This window comes from Siphateles boraxobius, unplaced genomic scaffold, assembly GCF_051911475.1.
Source record: "Siphateles boraxobius isolate OS27281-9 unplaced genomic scaffold, OSU_SipBor_1 92, whole genome shotgun sequence".
NCBI classification, from domain to species: Eukaryota; Metazoa; Chordata; class Actinopteri; order Cypriniformes; family Leuciscidae; genus Siphateles; species Siphateles boraxobius.
Window position 1 is genome coordinate 163,261 of NW_027509222.1, and position 19,647 is coordinate 182,907.

Consider the following 19,647-nt stretch of genomic DNA (forward strand, 5'->3'; position numbering starts at 1 on the left):
TTCCAGCCTGAATCCACTTTTGTGTCCTTAAACCACTCCCTCCAGAAAAACGCGATTATGCGATTGCATGATTTAGTGCATAATCTGCCAAAGTCCGCATATTCATGCGGGGACCGCATTTTTTCAAATACGCCGCACTTTCGCCTCATAAATTGCCGCAAAAATATGCGGGGCTTGCATGATTTCATAATCCTCGCATTTTCGTTGCAAAAAAGTCACATATATCTTAGCAGAAAGTTGAAAAATGTTGCGTTTGCTTCACACAAGAGCAGCCATTTCCCCCCGTTTCCATGGGAACGTTATGAAGTGACGCAATTACGCGACGGGAACGGGATAGCTCACAGCTGAAGTTACTGCAGAGGCCAGACAGACTCACGGAGGCGATTGGCATCTCACAACTCGCTCTTTATTCCCAAACGGAACTCGTATAACTGTCTGTCACACGTTCTACCGTCACATCATTACTTAATAAACAAAATAAGATAAAAGAAGTAGCATCAAACAGAAATGACCCGCACACATGGGGTGTTCGAGGCGCACGTACAATATAACACTGCAGACAGTTCAACAGGGAGCGCGAGCTCTTAAGGGGCCAAACCTTATTTACACTCGTTACAGTCTGAAATAAAACAAGATGAGAAATTAAATATTCCCAGCACTTTCTATGATGTAGTATGCTTGCTTATCAAAGGAAGTAATAAGAAATTACTCTTTACATTAAGGTAGTAGCCTAGTGAGAACAGGGTGTTGGGGGAATCACTTTTTTTCTCTTTTTCATCAAACCGCAGTTTTTGCAAGCTCCCGCAATTTTTGCAAGTGCCCGCAATTTCATCGCATAAAATTGCATAAATATCCCACATATTCCATCGCATTTTTAAAGAAAACGGGCCGCATAATCAAGGATTTTTGCCCGCAACAATCACAAAAAAACTCTGCGTTTTTCTGGAAGGACTGTTAAACGCTATTTTTTTGGGGTCAACAGCTTATAAAAACGTATTTCTGGGTTTTTTAGCTTTTTTGTACACCTTGTCACATAGCAGCTTTTAGACATTGTTTATGACGCGTGTCACTTTGTCTCTATTGAGTCTACTGCCAATGCTTGAGCGCGGGAATTAAAGTCACCATAAAATCAAGATCGACAATTCTTTTCTTTTTTTACAGGATGTTGCAGTGTTTAGCATACAAGTTTTATTTAATTTTTTTTATTTTAATTTTTAGCATACAAGATTTATCCATGTACATCATTATTATTTCTTTCAAAATTTTAGTCAAAAGCGTTAACCTCCCTATGTCCCTTTGTGTGCATGAATGCAGAGAAACACCACCTGACACCAGGGGTCAGATTGCTTTTTTCTTCTTATTTTCTAACTTAAGAGTCACCGACCAGGAAGCTATAAATAACCCTTGAATACACAAGCCGCCAGCTTTCTGTTACTTCAGCAGCGCTCTGTGTGTGTTTGTTTGGGAGTGCAGCATGCCCAGTCGGCTCTCGAGGGAGTCGATTGTGTGCATTGTGAGCGCTTTCCTCTGAGAACTCTGCACTCACGGCGATCGCTCTTCGAGGAGAGCGGTATGCTGCGAGCCCCCCGAGGCTCGGGTCCCTCTTCTGTTGAGACAGAGCGGCGGCGCTTGTCTTGGGGCTCGCAGATGGATCTCTCCGGCGACGTTGAGACGGGCCCCGCCCTATCTCAGCTTTCTCCGGCGGGATCCAGTGCCTCTCACCCGGCTCTGGAAGCACGCGCTGCGGCGGTTACTTCTGGCCGGGTGGAGGCACATGACGATGTTGAATTGAGACTATCCAGTTCTGAGGAGCTGGATGTCGAAAGTTTTGCGTCAGAAGACACTATTTTGCCACATTTTACTGCGAATGAGGAAGGTTTGATGGATGTGTTATCTCGCGCTGTAGAAAAGCTCAGTATCGAGTGGCCAGCTGATAGACAGCAGTCTAGAAATAAAAATAAACTAGATGATAGATTTCTGTCTCCATCACCTCAACCTTCTCGCCGGTGCTTACCGTTCTTCCCAGACCTTCATGCTGAGGTTTCAAAGACCTGGGTTAGACCGGTTTCTAGCAGAATTTACACGAATCAGTCAAATGCTTATGGTAACATTTTTGGTGCTAAATCTGCTGGTTATGTGACGATACCGAAGGCAGAGGAGACGCTCGCGAGCTATCTCTCTCCTGCTTCCTCGTCTTCACTTAAAGCACCGGCTCTTCCATCTAGACCACTAAAAAATACTTCTGTGCTGGTGGGGAAGGCTTACTCGGCGGCTGGGCAAGCGGCTGCTTGTTTGCATACTAGGGCTATTATGCAGGCTTATCAGGCCGACATGTGAGGGGGGAGAAATTTCGGCAGATATGATTAACGAACTCAGGCAGACTGCTGATCTCACTCTTCGTGCCACCAGAGAGACCGCAAAATCTATCGGTCGGTCTATGGCAGCCATGGTGGCCACAGAAAGGCACTTATGGTTGAGTCAGACTTCTATAAAGGAAAAAGATAAGACTCTCCTTTTAGATGCTCCCGTTTCGCCTGCGGGCCTCTTTGGTGACGCTCTTCACTCTGTCACGGAGAGGAGGGCTGTGGAGTGCTCAGACCAGCTGTTTCCTGCCAGTATGTTACAGGGCGCTGTGTCTGTCACTCGGGATGTTCATCCAGAGGCCAGCCTCGAGAGGCTGGTTCCCTTAGTAGAGTTCCTGGCGGAATGGGAAATGCTTCCCAATGTTTCTCAGTGGGTCCTGAATATTATAAAGAACGGGTACACTATTCAGTTCAGAACGCGTCCACCTTGGTTCAGAAGGGTTCTGCCTACTGTGGTGGGCCCCGAGCAGGCTCTGGTACTAGAACAGGAGGTAAAAACTCTGCTGCAAAAAGAGGCTATAGAACGGGTTCCTCTACCCAGCAGGGAGTTAGGATATTACAGCCGGTACTTCATCGTTCCAAAAAAAGATGGAGGGCTGCGTCCCATTCTAGATCGACGTCTCTTAAATCGCACTGTAGCGATGCTCAAATTCAAAATGCTCACTCTCAAGCAGATCATGTCACAAATCAGATCCGAGGACTGGTTTGTCACGATAGATCTAAAGCACGCTTACTTCCATGTGTCTATCCTTCCTCAACACAGGAAGTTCCTGAGGTTCGCTTTCGGGGGTGAAGCGTACCAATATCGGGTTCTTCCGTTTGGCCTAGCACTGTCACCCCGCACGTTCACGAAGTGTATGGATGCAGCTGTAGCTCCGCTCAGGCTGCAGGGCATCCGTATTCTGAACTATATAGACGATTGGTTAATTCTAGCTCAATCGGAACAGCAGGCGATTCGGCATCGATATGTTGTTCTTGCTCACATCAAGAGATTGGGGTTGAGGCTCAACGCCAAGAAGAGTGTTCTTTCTCCATTACAGAGAACCACTTTTCTCGGTGTAGTATGGGATTCGACGACGATGCAGGCACGATTGTCACCTGCTCGTGTGGCTTCGATTCTCGCCGCAGTAGATCAGGTCAAGCTAGGCCACTCATCCACTGTAAAACAGTTCCAGAGACTGTTAGGTCTCATGGCGGCTGCGTCCAACGTGATACCTTTTGGCCTCCTGCACATGAGACCGTTACAGTGGTGGCTCAGAACCAAGGGATTCTCCCCAAGTGGAAATCCTTTTCGCATGATCGTGAGTTCGCGGCGGTGTCATCGCGCCCTGGTTATGTGGAAAGATCCTTGCTTTCTGTCCCAAGGACCTGTGTTGGGAGCTCCTTGTCGTCGTGTTATGCTAACGACAGATGCCTCTCTCACGGGTTGGGGAGCGATCATGAGTGGTCGCCCAGCTCGGGGTCTATGAGAGGACCATCACCGTCTATGGCAGATAAATTGTCTAGAGATGATGGCAGTGTTTCAGGCTCTGAAACACTTCCTCCCAGACCTAAGGGGCCACCATGTTCTTGTCCGAACAGACAACACATCGGTGGTCTCTTATATCAACCATCAGGGGGTCTGCGTTCTCGCCCTCTTAACAAACTAGCACGCTAGATTCTCCTATGGTCCCAGGGGAGAATTCTTTCTCTCAGAGCTATTTATCTCCCGGGGTATTTAAATCAGGGGGCAGACTTCCTGTCAAGACAGGGGCCGAGGCCCGGGGAGTGGAGTCTTCACCCCGAGGTGGTGGAGCTCCTATGGGAACATTTCGGTCGTGCCGAGGTAGACCTATTTGCTTCCCGAGAAACATCACACTGTCCTCTGTGGTTCTCTCTCAGCCCTCTAGCCCCATTGGGGTTGGATGCGATGGTACATCCATGGCCGAGGTCACGTCTGTACGCTTTTCCTCCGATAGCTCTGCTCCCGGGAGTTCTGTAGAGGGTTCGCCGGGACGGTCTCAGTCTTCTGCTAGTTGCCCCGTTCGGGCCGGCTCGAGTATTGTTTGCGGACCTGGTGTCTCTCCTCGACGGCTCTCCCCTGGAGATACCGATCAGGGGAGACCTACTCTCTCAGGCGAACGGGTTGATCCTTCACCCCCGCCCAGAACTATGGAGGCTGTGGGCTTGGCCTCTGAGGGGGCCCAGCTCATAGATTCTGGTCTCTCGACTGAGGTCGTTGAGACCATCCTCCAATCCAGAGCTCCCGCCACTAGGAGGTTATATGCTGCGAGGTGGAAACTTTTCACCTCTTGGTGTGGAGAGCGCCAGCAGGACCCAGTTAACTGCCCGGTTGGTACAGTGCTGGATTTCCTGCAGGACCGTCTCTCCACTGGGTTATCCCACTCCACACTGAAGGTGTATGTGGCGGCCTTAGCTGATTACCACGCCCCTTCAAGTGGAGGGTCCCTCGGGAGACACCCACTGATATCTTGCTTCCTTCGTGGCACCTTGAGGCTGAGGCCTGCAGTTCGCACGAGGGTACCATCTTGGGATCTGGCCATTGTCTTAGAGGGCCTCTCCCTAGCTCCTTTCGAGCCCATCGATGAAGTTTCGGAAAAGTTTCTTACACTTAAGACTATCCTTCTTCTCGCTATCTCGTCTCTAAAAAGAATTGGAGATATTCAAGCACTTTCGGTGGCTCCTTCGTGCCTGGAATTTGCTCCTGGTATGGTTAAGGCTTTTCTCTGTCCGAGACCAGGGTATGTTCCTAAGGTGCCAACCACTTCCGTTAGACCTATAGTACTGCAGGCCTTCTGTCCTCCGCCTTTTTTGACGTCAGACCAGGAGAAACTGAATTTGCTGTGTCCCGTTAGGGCTTTAGATGCTTATGTCCACAGAGCTGCCCTGTGGAGGAAATCAGAACAGTTGTTTGTTTTGGGTCACCTAAGAAGGGGTGTCCGGCGTCTAAGCAAAGGTTGAGCAAGTGGGTGGTCGAGCCCATCTCACTTGCTTACGTTTCGGCCGGTCAGCCTTCACCTTTGGCTGTAAGGGCCCATTCTACCAGGAGTATGGCTGCCTCTAGAGCTCTTCTTTCAGGGGCTTCTCTTCAGGACGTTTGTGATGTGGCAGGCTGGTCCTCACCGCACACTTTCGTCAGGTTTTATTATCTTGATTTTAGCTCCACTCCCGAGGCTCAGGTTCTCTCTTCGGCTTGTGTCTCCTAGTCACACACGACGGGGACTTGTTCGTATGGGGATGTGGGTATTGCCTTCCCACTGCGATTACACGCAGCGGTAGTCCCTTAAGGGGAACGTCCCGGGTTATGTATGTAACCCTAGTTCCCCGAAGGGACGGACGCTGCGTGTCCTGCCATACTCCCGGCATCCCCTTGGGTCGCTTGCTTCAGTAACTTTAGAAGCTGGCGGCTTGTGTATTCAAGGGTTATTTATAGCTTCCTGGTCGGTGACGTCACTTGCTGTGACGCTCCATCTCTCCATTGACTGATTTCATTCATGCTTCAGACGCGTTACGCTGGGGGGCGTTCCCACTGCGATTACACGCAGCGTCCGTCCCTTCGGGGAACTAGGGTTACATACGTAACCCGGGACGTTTTTCCAAACCTGCATAAAGTTCTCTTGATTTTAAAATTCTAATTTTGTGAATATTTTATAGGTACTACTTGTGAATATGTCTTGCCATGCTTTACACTAAAAATTTTCAATTAATATACTTGAATTAGTTTTTTTTTACTTAAACTTTTTAATTAATTTTAACATCTAAAGCGCTATATGGGACTGCACCAACGTATCTTTGCTATCTTATTAGTTCATACACTCCTTCACGCTTTCTCGGTTCTGCCAACTCTCTTTATGATGTTTTATTAACAAAGTTCAGGAGGAGCACGTTCACATAATTAACACGAGTGGAGAAATTGATCGTTCTGGAGTGTGTTTCCCGTACATCGCTGTAACTCGCTGCTTCACTATCAGAGTACGATACATCGTTGAAGAAATCAACTATAGTCACGACTGTTTCCCGAAACCGTATTGTCGCAAATTGGTCATTCAACCACGTTGGTTAATGATGTCACATCGGTGTTGGAATAATAACTACTTTTAATGTCGGAAATAAAGGAAATTATTTGTAAAGGAAATAAAGTCGGCGCACCATGGCTCCAAAAATGTGAAGAATTGAATAGTAGACTCACACACAGGAGTCTTCATCAGCCTACGTGCTCGAGACGCGACCACCTGTGTGTGACTACCATTCAATTCTTCACATTTTTGGAGCCATGGTGCGCCGACTTCTTTTACTTTTTTTTTTATTTCCTTGTTGAGCACCCAATTTGAACAACATATTGTTTAGCTGTGGATGTGCATGCTTTGGATCTGATTTTATCTGAGGACTATTTCTCATTTTTCTCAGTTATTTTGCTTTATTTCCAGATTCAATCATAGTCTCGTTCTTATACACTAGAGCTCGTTCACACATGCGCACTCTTCAAAAACTACACTTTAAATCTCTTGACAAACTAAAAGAAAGTTTGTAATCTAAATAAAAGACACAGATTGCACTGAATGTCCGCTTGCTTATTTTGCTCAAGATCAGGATTTATTGAGTCCAACAAGAAACTCTTCTAACCACAGCTCGAGATCTGTCGCTCAAACACACAACTCTGAGACGCTGTTTGCGAATATTCGTTAAAACGATGGTTTCGGGAAACACAGACTCGTTGAACTGCTGATAACGACAGAACTTGCGAATATTGTTGGCTAACGATGCTTTCGGGAAACACACCCCTGATCTGTGCACATTATTGCTAGTGTTGAGAAAGTGCTGTTTCCTCCTGCAGGCGTGTTACGGGATCCTGAAAGTGCCGCAGGGGAACTGGCTGTGCCGGACCTGTGCTCTCGGAGTGCAGGCCAAATGTTTGCTCTGTCCCAGACGAGGAGGAGCTCTCAAACCCACTCGCAGTGGAACCAAGTGGGTCCACGTCAGCTGTGCCTTATGGATCCCTGAGGTATCAAATGAAGCTAGTCTGGGGATCGTGGGTATAAGCAGGGGTGTTACAATACATCAATATATTGACACTAGAAACCTTTTATAATGACAGCATTTTTATAACCGTTTTGGTCACATTTGGTTGAAAAAAAGAAAGAATTATAATTATTATTTGCCTTAGTGCAATTGGTCAAATCGGTGTTACCGTGAGCAAATGAATTGCATTCCCGCTTAAAACGAGCGTTCGTAAATATTTCCAAGAAATGTTGTGCTCATCCTCAAATGTGTATCATTGGATCATCGCGAAGTTGTTGTTGTTTGGTGCTGCTGTATTGTGTTTGCGGAGAAGACGTCGGACTTGGAGATTTTGGGTTCATGACACCCTCCAGGACCGTTATCTATATGCAAACAACGTCATATCATAAATGATAGGAAACCCAGCAACGGTGATGATTAGCTTCTCCTCCATTTTCTCGGAACTAATGTTTTGGTAGGAACGAAAGTTTACATTGTATGTTTCTGCGGAATCAGCCAGCGCGAAGGACGTCTATATTCTGATTAGTTGCTGGCTTTTGCTGCTGCTTGCCGCTGAACCGCGTCATAGCTCATTACCATAAAGTTGAGCTACTTTCAACTTTCTGATTGACGCTCTGGTTGCCCAAAACGCGACGCCGATGGATTTGACGCTCCTTGCAGCTGAGGGAAGCCAGCTTCCATTGAAAATGAATGACTTCCAGTAACTTTGGAAGCTCAAGTCGGCGGCGGTGTGAACGTACAGTCACGATACGATGCATCGATGTCACACATTCAACTTATTTATTCCTTACGTAATGTCCGTCTACACATTTCTGCCAAAGCTCGCATTTTTGTTTACTCACCATACTGTTTGAATGAACTTTTAATTTAGGAAGTAACCTGTATTTTTATAATAGTTATTATTACTTAATCAAATCAACCCAGCTGCAGTTTGATAGTTATTTGTTTTTGCAAATTAACTTTTCTGTTGTAAATGTTGTAAATGGGAGAGGGTGTGCAATTTTCAAAGAGTTTAATTAAACGTTCATGTTATATATTTTGGTTGCATTTGTGAGTTAATAAAAATGGTTGTGTAAACTTGGCACATAATATCTAAATAGTGAATATCGATATAGCCCTGAATCGAATCGTATCGCAGAATTTTTTTCTGGCAAATATCGTATCGCTGGCTGAGAGAATCGATATCATATTTTATCGTGATGAACTGTCCGATTTACACCCCCGGTTATAAGTGGTGTTTCATATTAGGGATGTTTCGACAGTGAATCATCCGAAACCACAACTTTTTGCCTCACTTTTTTTAAAGTTTGATGTGTAAAGTCAGCAAATTCAATGGTGATTGATTACTTTATTCATTTTCTGTAGCCCTAGTTGAGTTGAAATTCACTTTTGATTGAATTTTGCCTCACAGGAGATGCCGTAAAGTATTTAAAGCAGAAAGGAAATCATAAACATCTCACCTTTCACAATCAGCTCACTTTTGTCCAGTGCTACAGAACATGTTCACTCATATTCATCTGGAAGACGACAAAGGAAAATTGTGATTAGCACGCAATAATGGATGACGTCTAATTGAAATATTTCCTCTTTGTCTTCTCATGTGATTGAAAGGACAGCTTTCGAGCTGGAAGTTGTTTGGTCAGGTTGAGGGCAAGATGTTTCTGTAAAGGCGTAACACATTTAGCGCTCTATTTTACATGCAAAAGGCTGCTAAATATCCAGAGGAGGACAAAAGAAGGATTGACAAGAAGATAAGGACTCAAAGAGGGATTTTTGAAAAGCCTGACCAACATGGGTGTTACAATAAAATGTACAGAAATCGAAGAGCGAGGCAGTAACAATAGCCGAACAATGAGGATGTGGAAAGCCACAAAAGTGAGTGAAGAGGCTCACTGAACTCACATAAAAAGCTGATGAATAAACTGAATGAACACATGAGTTTCCACATCTTCCAGATGGAGTGAAGTCGATTCTATTCCCAATTTATGCTAATTTCATCTAACACGTTAGAGAGGATTGTGGGAAATACTGTACTGTTGTGTTTCAATGCAAAGCTTAATTCCTTGATAGGCTTCGTGAGACTCGCCTTTTTTATTTTATTTTTAAGGAATTGAGCTTGAATCTGACAGGAAAGTGTCGCAGCATAGAGAAGCTTTCTCTCAGGCTCATTGTGTCTGTTGTAGATCGTTTGCCCTCTTGCATTGAAATTAAATTGTGTGCGGCTAGTGTGCTAATATAGAGTTGTGCCGAAAGACGATAGTCAGAGATATCGCTACTGCCTTTGACCATATCAATACGATAATTGGGTCGTTTTCCCATTTATGTATAAAATCATTATTGTTGGGTTTAGATTTAAACCATCTGCATTTATGAATGAAAAACTTGCCAAAACATAACAAGAAAAGGTAACACTTTATTTCAATAGTCCACTTTAGACATTCTACTAACTATAAGTAACTTTGCAGCTACATGTCAACTAACTGTCATTAGAGGATTAGTAGACTGTCTGATAAATATCTGCTGACACTTTATTGTGATGGTCCCCCAACAGACACTCTACTGACTATAAGTAACTTTTCAACTTATTCTCTTAACCCGAACCATAACACCTAGCCATAACTTAACAGTCTAATGACAGTCTACAAGACTCTACTAATAGTCAGTGTTTGGAATAACGCCGTTTAAAAGAACGGCGTTAGGTAACAACGTTATTTTTCAGTAATCTAACTAATTACTTTTCCCGTCGTTACAAAGCTGTTAATGTTACTGAACGTTGAATGCGGTGCGTTACCACGGGCGTCAGTTTGGTTTGATATGTGCTGGCATTCAGAAGTGCATTTTCAGAAGTGCTGGGTACAAACTTGTCAAACTGTGCAACCTCTCTGCTCAACCCGTAAATAAATCCATCAATCCGCATGTCTTGTTTGAGCTCTTAAACGGTCTAGCGGTAGATCTTTTGCCAAGCGTGTCAGAGGTTACGGGTTCTAATCCGCACTCGTATAGTTTTTTTTCTCTCATCAAAACTGAATATGTTCATCAGTGGTTACAGTCTATATCAATCAGGGACACGTTTGTGTGCATTTTATTTTGTGATTTCACCGGAATGAATAGAGAGTCTCCACAACGGCGATAGAAAAGATAAAAAACAACACATTTTAGCGCTAGATCTCTTATTTAATAGCGGATTAAATGGCAACGCATGGCGTTGTTAGAGTTTGATTTATTTCATTTGCTACAGTTACTGCAAACACACTTTATATTATTTAACTCTTTACTTTTGAAGAAAATCCTTGAAGTACAGAATGTCTACCAGACCAGTTGTCTGACATTGGGAGTTTGATTTATTTAATTAAGAATAAGACTACAGAGCTAAACACACTTTTTTGTTGTTTAAAAGTTTACTTTTGTTGTGAACAAAACACTTGGAAGTACAGGTTGTTTACTTGACCAGTTGTCTCAGGTTGAGAGAGTTTGATTTAATTTGCTAGAGTTTAATGCACTTTATATGGTGTAATGGTTTACTTATCTTACAAAGATAATACTTGGATAAACCTCTTGCTGTCTGTCGACGTGCAATAAATATCGAAGTTATGTACAAACACCTGTTTATTCTACTCATTTCAACTGACTTGTGAAAACTGATCAACCAAATTCTTTGACATATAGCAACTTTTTTTTAACAGTAACGCAAACAGTTACTTTCCCTGGTAACGAGTTACTTTTATTATAGAGTAATTCAGTTACTAACTCAGTTACTTTTTTGGAACAAGTAGTGAGTAACTATAACTAATTACCTTTTTAAAGTAACGTTCCCAACACTGCTAATAGTCTAATGAAAGTTAGTTGACATGTAGTTGAAAAGTTCCCTTTCGAAAGCTACAATCGATGCTGCGCTGCTCAGCGCATTGGGAAAGTCTTTAATCGTGACCAGCTGTGAATATTGTGTGTAACACGTCGATAGAATTGACCTGGAGGTAATATAGCCTCGTTCGATGACGTCATCGGCGCGCACCCGCAACACAAGGCTATAAATAGATGAGCCGCAGGTGCATCGTTAGGTCTTTTGTCTTCAGACCATTCTGTGCATGTGTGAACGCAAACACTCTCTCTATCTCTCATCTGTTCTCAGATCTTTGTTAGGAGTTAGTTTTGTCAGGCAGTGTGCAGAGAATTTCTCATTTCTCAAAATCTTTTTCTCTCACGCTACATCAAAGAGTTTTTGAAAGTTAAAAAAGAGGAGAAATGAGCCAACAAAATAGTAAGCGTTGTGTTCCTCCATGCTCCCGTCCCATGTCTGAGCTGGATACACACGATTACTGTTTTGTTTGTTTGGGGGAAGAGCAAGCGGTTCTGGCTATAGAGAAGGGCGGGTGCGAGCATTGTGACCAGCTCACTGTTAAAATGCTTCGCTCCCGTCTGAACTATTTCCAGTCCGCACCCGCATTACCATCGTGGGGTTCTCGTATGGATCTGCATGACGAGCAAGAGACGGGTCCGTTTCGCTTGCTGCATCACCAGATCCACGCATCCCTTCTTGTGATTTCGAAGCGTGCTCCGGTGCTTCTTCGGTTCACGAGGGGGATGATGTATCTCTTGGGTCTTCGGACCGCGAGCAGCCAGCCTCTGAGCATTCCTCTCGTGAAAAGAGATCTGTCGAGGAATTGCTCGAGGTGGTTACTCGCGCAGTGGCCAGATTACAGCTTGACTGGCATGATGAGCATACTTCTTGCATCTTTGTACCCTCGACGTCGACTTTTTCGACTATCGTGGGTACGAAGTCGCGGGGGTATACGGAGATGCCGCAGGTTGAAGAGACGCTCGCGAGCTATCTCTCGCCTGACGCAGCATCTTCGTTAAAGAAACCTACCCTCCCCACGAAGCTGTGTAGAACAACATCAGCGCTCGTGGGAAAAGCTTATCAAGCTGCAGGTCAGGCTGATGCTGCGCTGCACACTATGGCAGTGTTACAGGCGTACCAGGCTGACCTGTTGAAGGACTTGTGTGCAGGCAGTACTATCGATGAGGAAGTGTTTTCTGAACTACGCAGAGCCACAGATCTATCTCTTCGTGCTACCAAGCAAACGGCCCCTGCCATCGGTCGTTCTATGTCCGCTTTGGTCAGCACGGAGAGACATCTGTAGCTCAATATCACTGGTATCGGGGATAAAGATTGTGTGTTTTTTTTAGACTCTCCGGTCTCACCATCGGGCCTGTTTGGCGATGCTGTCAACACCGTAGTCAACAGGTTTAAGGATGTAAAAAAACATGAAGAGGCGTATGTTCAGTTCCTTCCTCGCCGTACTCAAGGGGAGGGGCCGTCGGCCACCCAGCCCCGCCCCGGTCCTTCAAAACCCAGGGAGGTTAAAAAGCAGTGTGGCGAGTCGCGCTCCCCCTCGTAGAGACTGGGGACAGGCTCGCCGCACTCAGCAGACTCCCAGACCAGACCTCAGGACTATTATTAATAATAAGAAGAAGTCCTGATGGTCTGGCGCCCAATCTGGTGGGGGTAGCCCCCCACGGGATGGGGCGCGTGCAAGATCTTTTCGCCCCTTCCCGTTACCCTCACAAAACCTCTCCATCCCCGCCACCTCTCTTGCTTCAGGGGGGCAGCGGTTTCCAGCGAAATGTTGGATGTTCCGTTGTTTTCTGCCGTCATTCAGGACACGGAACATCCAACATCCCCTCAAAAGGAAGTATTAAAATTAGTACCACTCTCAGAAAGTCTGGCAGGAAACTTCTGCCAGGCATTTCTGTGTGGGTATTAAGCACAGTACAGATAGGATACAGAATCCAATTTATTCGTCGTCCTCCACGTTTCAACAGTGTGGTTTTCACTTCCGTGAAACCGGAGTTAATGCATGTACTGTCACAAGAGCTGCAAACCCTTCTGAGCAAAGAGGCCATAGAACATGTTCCTCTTCCAGAGAGAGAGTCAGGCTATTACAGCAGATACTTCCTGGTTCCCAAAAAGGATGGGGGGGTGCGTCCAATCTTAGATCTTCGAGGCCTAAACCGTACAGTCAAAGCGCTGAAGTTCAAGATGTTAACCGTCAAGACGGTCGTGACGCAAATTCAACATCACGATTGGTTCGTCACGATCGATCTGAAGGACGCTTATTTTCACATAGAAATATTGCCACAACACAGGAAATTCCTGAGGTTCGCTTTCGGGGGCGAAGCGTACCAGTTTCGGGTTCCTCCATTCGGCCTGGCCTTGTCACCCCGCACATACACAAAATGCATGGATGCAGCACTGGCTCCTTTACAACTCCAGGGCATTCGCATTTTGAATTACATTGAGGATTGGTTGATACTAGCACAATCGCGAGAGATGGCGCTCCAACACAGAGACATCGTGTTAGCTCATCTAGTTGCTCTAGAGTTGAGACTCAACACCAAGAAAAGTGTTCTTTCTCCTGCCCAGAGAACGACTTATCTCGGGATTGTTTGGGATTCGGTCACGATGCGGGCACAAATGTCTCCTGCTCTAATCGAGACCATTCGGCAGACCATGAGCAAAGTCAGGCTAGGCCAAAAACTCACTGTTCGTCAGTACCAAAAAATGTCAGCATCCACGGTGATTCCTCTGGGGCTGTTGCACATGAGACCATTTCAGTTGTGGCTAAAAGCCAGAGGATTTCATCCAAGAGCCAATCCTCAAAGGCACATAAAAGTAATGCGCCGCAGGCTTCGTACACTATCTCTTTGGGTCACACCCCGGTTCCTCGCCTTGGGTCCCACTCTAGGGGCGCCGTGTCGTCGCAGACTGCTAACGACGGACGCCTCCCTGATGGGCTGGGGAGCGGTCTTAGATGGCCGTACAGCTCTAGGGGAATGGGAAGGTCATCAGCTCGATTGGCACATCAATTGCCTCGAGCTGATGGCCGTATTTCTGGCTCTGAAATATTTTCTCCATCAATTGAGGGGCTGTCATGTCCTAGTGCGGGTGGACAACACAGCAGCAGTCTCTTATATAAATAACCAGGGAGGTCTGCGCTCACGCAATCTGAACAGAATAGCGAGGCAGATTTTTCTCTGGGCCCAGGAGAAATTCCTGTCACTCAGGGCAGTATACATTCCAGGGCGAGTCTTGAATGTGGGAGCAGATTTACTGTCCAGACAGACACTACCGACAGGGGAATGGAAACTCCACCCGGAAGTAGTGAAACAGATTTGGAAAAAATTTTACAAAGCGGAGGTGGACCTCTTCGCCTCCCAGCAGACAGCGCAATGTTCCCTCTACTTCTCTCTGAGTCACCCAGCTCCGTTTGGTCTGGATGCGATGGCGCACTCATGGCCCAAGATGCGCCTGTATGCGTTTCCTCCAGTTTCTCTGCTCCCGGGAGTTCGCCAACAAGGGTCTTGCCTCTTGCTGATAGCGCCACGTTGGCCGAACAGAGTGTGGTTCTCGGGCTCCCCTTGGGCGATCCCGGAGAGGAGGGGACCTTCTGTCTCAGGCGGAGGGCACAATATTCCATCCCAGGCCCGACCTGTGGAATCTTCATGTTTGGCCCCTGATGGGAACCAACTGAGGGACACTGGGCTTTCGCCTGCTGTTATTGAGACCATTCTGAGTGCTAGGGCTTCCTCCACTAGACAAAGTAATGCCAGTAAATGGGGTGTTTTTGAAAGGTGGTGTGTTGTACACAATGTAGATCCAGTCAACTGCCAGGTTGCTTCAGTTCTGGACTTCATGCAGGAGAAATTATCAACAGGCACATGCCCTGCCACTCTTAAGGTTTATGTGGCCGCTCTTTCGGCTTGACACGCCTTAGTTGACGGGGCGCCGCTCGGGAGACACCCTCTGCTCTCTCGCTTCCTTCGTGGGGCCAGGCGACTGAGGCCTCCAGTAAAAACCAGGATCCCTTCATGGGATTTAGCTATAGTCCTCGAGGGTCTGGTTGAAACCCCCTTTGAACCTATAGAATCAGCGTCTGATAAACTTCTGACTCTAAAAATGTTTTTTCTAATGGCAATAACTTCCTTAAAGAGAATTGGGGATATGCAGGCTCTTTCTATCTCTCCATCCTGCTTAGACTTTGCCCCAGGAATGGTGAAAGTGATTTCGCATCCTCATCCTGATTACCTGCCTAAGGTTCCAGTTTCGGCTGTACATCCGGTCATTCTTGAAGCCTTCTGTCCTCCACGGTTTACAACGCCGGAGGAATCTCATAGACTGTGTCCAGTCCGTGCTCTTCAGGCTTACATCCACCGCACTAGCCAGTGGCGTAAGTCAGAGCAACTATTCGTCTGTTATGGTGGTAGTAACAGAGGAGGAGCTGCCACCAAGCAGACCATGTCTCATTGGGTCAGGGATGCAATTGCTTTGGCTTATGAGGCGTGCGGTCAAGCTTCGCCTATAGGTCTAAGAGCTCACTCTACCAAGGGGGTCGCCTCTTCTAGTGCTTTGGCGAGGGGTGCCCCCTTACAACAGGTTTGTGATGCGGCAGGTTGGTCCTCTCCGCACACATTCATAAGGTTTTATAGTTTGGATGTCCATGCCACTCCGGGCTCTCATGTCCTTGAGTCAACATCACAGGCTAGTGTCTGAGGCCTTCTTGCGTTCTTGTGAGCACATGCACAACCGTGGGGGTCCAGACATGTTCAAGCACGGCGGCGTGGGTATTCTCGTTCCCAATGCACTGAGCAGCGCAGCATCGATTGTAGCTTTCGAAACGGAATGATCTCGGTTACTTCACTGTAACCTTGTTCCCTGAGAAAGCGGAACGAGATGCTGCGCTACTTTGCCGTGCTGAAGATGTCCCAGGACTGCTCTCCAGACAAAATATCCTGACGATGCAACTGCGGCTCATTTATTTATAGCCTTGTGTTGCGGGTGCGCGCCGATGACGTCATCGACCGAGGCTATATTACCTCCGGGTCAATTCTATCGACGTGTTACACACAATATTCACAGCTGGTCACGATTAAAGACTTTCCCAATGCGCTGAGCAGCGCAGCATCTCGTTCCGCTTTCTCAGGGAACAAGGTTACAGTGAAATAACTGAGATCGTTACTAATAGTTAGTAGAATGTCTAAAGTGGACTATCGAAATAAAGTGTAATCCAAGAAATTAATTACAAAATCAAACTTTGTTTTCCAGACAAACACCAATTTATGACATTTATGCTGATGCATAATAAGATTACTTATGGTTTACGTATTGTTTTCTGACTTGTGTTGTTTGCATGTCCACACAGGTGAGCATTGGCTGCCCTGAGAAGATGGAGCCTATCACTAAAGTGTCCCACATCCCAGCCAGCCGATGGGCCTTGTACTGCAGCCTGTGCCGGGAACACACAGGCACATGCATACAGGTGAGACACCAGGCAGAAGAGACTTCATAAAGACCACTCAAATTTATTTCTATAGCGCTTTTTTCATAATACACATTAGGCTATTTCAAAACAGAAAATGTTAATGTTTGTAACATCTTAATGTTCCATGTTCTCATTTAATTAGAGCAAGCAATCAATCATGAGATTTTTTCTATAGTTTATATCATCCTACATGAGTGTACTTTGTGTTTACAGATAAAGCTGCACATGCTTATATATATCTATTATATATCCAGCTTTATGTGAAGAGCTAGTAAAGGAATAGTCCACCATCTAAATGTTGTTCCAGAACAGTTTTGCATCGTACACAAAAGGAGAATTTGTGAAAACTGATGCTTTTAAAGGGATACTTCAGCTCTGGGAACATGAATGTGTATTTAATAGTGATCATTTATATAGTAGAAATGTGAAATTATTTTTTAAATTGAAGCATTCTAGACTGAGAAAAGGCAGAAAATGTATTTTTTACTCATGTGGCTGAAAGACAACAACTCCCAGAATGCACTTGCTTTGCTGCCCTTACGAGGCCAGGCCACTCCCAAACCACGCCTACCGGTTACAGGCGGCAGTATCCGAAAAATTTCTCCACACATTCTCTAGGCTAATACATACTCTAGTAACAGTAAAGGTTTAAAGGTTTATAAAAAGAACCACAACCGATGGGAGTTATAACTTTTATATTAACTTAAAATTAATATTAACACTTTTACACTCAAAGCTCTTCCAGAGCTTCGGCTGTTTCCTTATATTCATTCACAGTATTGTCAGTCAGGAGCTGGATATTTCCGTCTGATGTCCTGGACAACACAGGTGGGCAAAACGAGACGATAGTCTTTACCAAGTCGCTCGCCTTGCTGGAACCATTCCATAAAGTGACGATAGGCTGTTAGGCGATATTGTCTAAAAAACAGTAAGCACAACGTTAGCAATGCTAACTATTTGCACACAGTATACTATCATAGATGTAAATATAACAACAATAGCTCAGCTGACTAACGTTACGAGGGAAGAACATTGTGATAATGCCGGGTGTCCAAACTCTGTACATTACGTCTTGGTAAAAAAAAGAAAAACAAACCAAATAACGTTACTCACTTTACACTAAGCCGTCCGTTTGTCCCTGCGGGCTTTGGCTGGCGTTTCCAATTTATCTCGTCCAGAAGAAAATGGGATCGTTGAAATTCGCGACAGCAATAGGACTCTCTATCTGTTTCCATAGGCGCACAGCGTGAGCACTGACAGCTCCAGTCCGCCCCAGCTGGAGTCTGGCCGGGCTCGAGTCAGGTCTTGCTCCCCTGCTGCAGCAGCTGCTCCGGCCGCATCTTGTTCCTCCATCTCCCGCAACTGTTCATCGCTGTATTGCGGCTCGTACAGGTAGCCGCGAGCATCAGATTCGCGCAACTGATCTTCGAAATCCCCTTCTGTCATTTCAACTTCTAAACTAACGTTACCTTCCGCTATCGTGATTAGCCCACTATACAAACTTTATACACAGAGCAAGAGCCTGTTAGCTTAGCTTCTACAGAAAGATGGCTGACAATATCTTACTTTCTGTGAGTGAGATCCCGCCCCATATGGGCGTAGTGAAAACATGCGGAACTAGCTACTAGTACTGGTTGTAGTTTTAAGCCTCTGGCCCAAAAATCCTCCGATGACGCAAAATGACGATTTTTGCGTCATCGGAGGATTTTTTCCAGACTAAAAATACATAAATCTCTCATATCAGGGGGAAATGAGGGGGGGAAGCACGGTAATTCGAAAATACTACTGGTTTTCTACTAATACAAATCTTAATGCTAAATCCTGAAGTAACCCTTTAAGTTTCACCATAAAAGTATCATAGAAATTGCTACTAGAGATGCGGGGTTGGCAGTTACAGCCGCGGACTCCGCGGATGACGTGACGGAAAAAAATATTTTTATTAAATTCGGGCGGGCGGTCTCACGGCTGTCATCAGCAGCGCCTTGTATTGCCCAATCAGCGGATGGGGGGCGGGTGCGGTTTTGAAAATTGGTCAAAATCGTTGGTGCGGATGGGTGGCGGACGGATGATGAGTTTTGTGATGCGGTTGCGGATGAAATAATAGCCCATCCGCGCATCTCTAATAGCTACTAGCTAGTTTGTAATTAGCTATTTACTTTATTCAGGGCGGGCAAGTTTTGAGTTTAGCTTGGAGTGAGAATTTTGGGGGGAGTTTTTTTTTAACATCACAATATATGTATTGTTATTGTCAAAACATTTGGTAACTAAACATAATTTTACTAGGTTTAGTGACACCATGTTACTGTTTACACGGCACAGTGACAATTATTGCTTGACACAAATTTCATGATTTCAATTCTTGTGATTTGATTCCAATCTTGATTCAATATCGATTAATTTGGATACATATTAGGTACAGTAGATACATGTTAGAGCACAGTCAGCTGGTATTATTATTAAAGGTTAGCTTTGCTGTGCTTTATTCGGTTGCACAGTTTGTTCTTAAGGTAGAATGTAGCTCGTAGGTCTAAATCTCCCTGTAAAGTAATGTGCAGTCGCACAATATTATGTTTTCTGAAAAAGAAAAACTGTAAAGCTGCTTTGAAACAATCTTTATTGTTAAAAGCGCTATATAAATGAAGGTGACTTGACTTTTCCCTTAATGATCCAATAGCAGCCTTCAAATACGTGAGCAGAAGTTTTGAAATGCGTTAATTTGTTTATTCTTTATTCTCACTTCTTTTGCCTCACGTAATTAATGATAAAATAAGTTAATCATAAATAACATAATAGTTTTTATGTGTATATAACAATCAGAAACTATATTTGAAATGAATAATGATCAATGAATACTGATACGAAAAACATAAGGAATTACATTGATTTATTATGACTGATTTTTAGGGATTCACCAATATGCAATTTTGGCCGATACCGATAACCGA

General features: G+C 45.1%; 1 protein-coding gene across 3 annotated transcripts in view; it reads left to right on the top strand.

The window, feature by feature from the left end:
• Positions 1-19,647, top strand: part of jade2 (jade family PHD finger 2) — a 71,534-nt gene that overhangs the window by 22,929 nt on the left and 28,958 nt on the right. For all 3 annotated transcript variants that reach the window (XM_077224805.1, XM_077224804.1, XM_077224806.1), the window contains exons 7-8: positions 7,198-7,365; positions 16,583-16,699. In XM_077224805.1, the coding sequence (XP_077080920.1) occupies positions 7,198-7,365; positions 16,583-16,699 (285 nt within the window). The remainder of the gene's footprint in view (positions 1-7,197; positions 7,366-16,582; positions 16,700-19,647) is intronic.